Raw genomic sequence first — 3,386 nt, forward strand, 5'->3', positions numbered from 1 at the left:
AGCATTGGCAGTGACTTTAGTGAGGTAGATGTCTGTTGCTGTGAGCTAGGATGACGCCACAGCACTCACTCTAGCCCGGGGCAACAGAGTGAGACTCTGTCTCAAAAAAAAAAAAAAAAAAAAAAAAGAGCAAAATTTGTGGTCATTCATTGCAATAAACCCCATGCAGAACAGTGAAGTGCAAAAGGCACTAGAAAATTGTTTGTGTTTTGGGGGAATATTGTTGGATACTAGTTTAAATACTGTGGTCAGGGAGATACAATGGACTTGAGGGATAGAGTTATATGGACAGAGGGAACAACCAACAAAACACCAAGAGGGTTCTGTTTGTGAGAAATTGACAGGGAGTCAGTTTAGATAGAGTGGACTAAAGGAGGAGGCCAGATAGGTAGATGAGGGTCAGATTGTATAGGGCCTTGTAATCCATCGTCAAGATTTTGCTTTCTATTCTCAGTGAGTTGTGAGGCCCTGCAGAGCTTTTGTGTATGTATGGCAGTGACATGACTGGCCTGCCATATTCAAATTGGTCACTCTGGCTACTGCATTTGAGCTATAGGGAAATATGGACAGAAGCAAGGAGTCTCCCTCCCCGCCCCCAGGTGGCCATTACAATTATCCAGAATGGAGATGGGGTAGCTTGGGCTTCTGTATAGGAGATGGGGGAAAATGGTTGGATTTTAGGGCTGACAGGATAAATTGATCAGTTGCTAATTGCTAATGAGAGAAAGTGGGTGGCAAGGACACCTCCAAGGTTTTTGGCTTAAAAAACTGGCAGTATGGAGTTGACATTAACTGAGATAGGGAAGCCACACTGTATTCTGTAAATGAATAAAGGATTTTTACACTTCTGTGCTTTGGTCCAGCTTCTTGTTGTGTTTTTCCCTTTTAATAGTGCCCAGTCCTCATCCCACTGTCTGTGTGTAATCTTCTGGAGAAATTAATTTCTAATTAATCTTCTAGAGAAATTAATTTCTCTCTCTTCTGAGCTTACAAAGTTCTCTGTGTGTTTTAATGAACTCTTTTTAACTCTTATTACATTGCAGTATAGTTGATTTTACATATTTCTGCCTTATCCATTAGAATGTGCACTCTTTGAGAAATGGGACCAAGATTTATTCACGTTAGACTACCATTTCCTAGTACTTTGATGGGTACAAAATAACTTTCAATAAATTATTTTAAATGCCTGAAGGAAAATGTTAAAATATAATGGTTAAATATTTTAACAGTTGGTTTTCTAATATTACATATTATTCCAAAGCCTATGCACTGTCTTCCAAAGCCTATGCTATGCGCTGTCTACATCAGCCACACATCTTGAAGTAAATATTGATTTTCCATCTCCACTGGTTCTACTCAGGATTCAATTAGTAGTAAACAATTAGGTTTCATGCTTAAATCACCAAAATTTATAGCCTCTTGTCAGGGTAGCATTGTGAGAGATTATACATCCATGTCTTTAATCTCTTCTAGGAAAACATGGAATGGCAAAGTAGGATGTGACTCTGGGTAAGAGTGAAAGCATGTAGTTTATATCATCAGGCATGTTCAGAAAGAACATTAGGACTGTATTTCTACCTCTTGATCTCTGCCTTTCAATTGTGATTTTGAGTATTTTTGATTCAGAAAAACAAAGTAAGAACACAATTACCTTCTCACATTACCCATCCCTCCTCAGTAGTTTCCAAATTCCTTGTTTAATCTCCTGGGTTCGTACTCCATAGACAATGGGGTTCAGAGCTGCAGGAATTACATGGTGTAAGACATTAAGTAAGACAGGGATATCAGGGAAAACCTTTTTCTTGGACATATGGGTAAAAACAAAAACCAGCAAGATGGTGCTAAAAAAGAGGATGAGAATGAAGTGAGAGCTACAAGTGCTGAGAGCTTTGGCAGCTGCCCCTTTTGCCTTGAGTCTAAGAACAGCGTGAAGGATAAAAATATAGGAGAGAAAGATGAGGATGAGGTCAGATCCTATAAGCATCCAGGCCACAATTAACTGGTAGATTCGATTAAGGGCAACATTATCACAGGAGAGTTTGGATACAGAAAGGTTAGCACAGATACAGTTCTCAATTACATTTTTTCCACAATAGTGGAGATGGGCAGAGAGGATGGGGATAGGTGCAGTGAAAAAAGTGTTGCGGGCCAAGATGAAGACAATAACCTTTGCCACAAATTGGTCCGTAATGACGGATGGGTAATGCAGAGGCTTGCAGATGGCCACATAGCGATCATAGGCCATAGCCAGGAAGGTGCATGATTCCATGTGCAGGAAGTTATTCATAATGAACATTTGGAGGAAGCAGGCAGAGAAACTGATGGGCCTGAGGTCAAACCAGAAGATGGCCAGGACCTTGGGGATGACAGTGAGGCAGAGCACAATGTCCAGCAGGGAGAGGAGGCTGAGCAGGTAGTACATGGGCTGGTGCAGTGCGGCCTCCAGCCAGATGGTGATCAGGAGGGTGGCGTTGGCCCCCATGGCCAGTAGGAAGAGGAAGCTGAGGGGCAGGGACAGCCAGCGCTGCCAGGTGGGAGACCTGGCAAAACAGTTCAGGAGGAATTCAGAGACTTCAATAGGGAGGGAGCTGTTGCTATAAAGTAGCATTGGCAGTGACTTTAGTGAGGTAGATGTCTTTAGGTACCTGAGGTAGAGAGAAAGAGTTAATTCTACCACAGTCTCTGATGGCTATGTACTTAAACTATAAGATTCATGGGATTATGGACACAACCCAGGTCATTCACCCCATAGCCCTTGTGCCTAACACATTTTTGACAGAAAAGAGGTGGCCATAAAATATATAAAATGATGTTTCACCATCTTTGTTCTTTCATCTGTGTTTCATCTGACACATTCTCTTGGATGAATTTATGTTTTCAATCTCTTTGCTTAATATTTAATGAATCACAAATTATTTAAACATCAAGCATTACTTAAATGAAATAGTAAAAATAGAAAAAGCTGAGAAAACACTTCAGTCTAATGTATAGAAATACATTCTAAATGCTAGACACTATCAAATTTTAAGGAAGTAAAAGCTGAGAGTATCCAGAACCATGATGGACTGTGTATAAAGAACAAATCTCCTGATCAAAATAAATAACAATCATATCTATATCTATGTCTATATCTCTATTTTTTATTGTTAAAATTTTAATTTGAAGTACTTTCAACTTACAGAAAATTGTATGTAAAAATAGTAAAAAGAATTTTCACATGCCCTTTATCAACATTCATCTTTTGAGAACATCTTGTTATAGTTACGTTATCATTCTTCTCTCTCTACACACACACACACACACACACACACACAGACACAATCTTATCTATACTCATACCCACATCCATAGCCACACCCACACCCATGCCTATATTTATACCTGTA

The 3,386-nt window shown here is 39.7% G+C and overlaps 1 protein-coding gene across 1 annotated transcript; it reads right to left on the bottom strand.

Moving 5' to 3' along the window:
- Nucleotides 1-1,660: 1,660 nt before the first annotated feature.
- LOC105818271 (olfactory receptor 56A3-like) lies at nt 1,661-2,608 on the bottom strand. The gene has a single exon (XM_012654208.1). It carries the CDS (start codon nt 2,606-2,608, stop codon nt 1,661-1,663), a length of 948 nt encoding a protein of 315 aa, XP_012509662.1.
- Between the last annotated feature and the right edge of the window lie 778 nt (nt 2,609-3,386).

This window comes from Propithecus coquereli, unplaced genomic scaffold (assembly GCF_000956105.1).
Source record: "Propithecus coquereli isolate 6110/MARCELLA unplaced genomic scaffold, Pcoq_1.0 Scaffold44, whole genome shotgun sequence".
Taxonomy (NCBI): domain Eukaryota; kingdom Metazoa; phylum Chordata; class Mammalia; order Primates; family Indriidae; genus Propithecus; species Propithecus coquereli.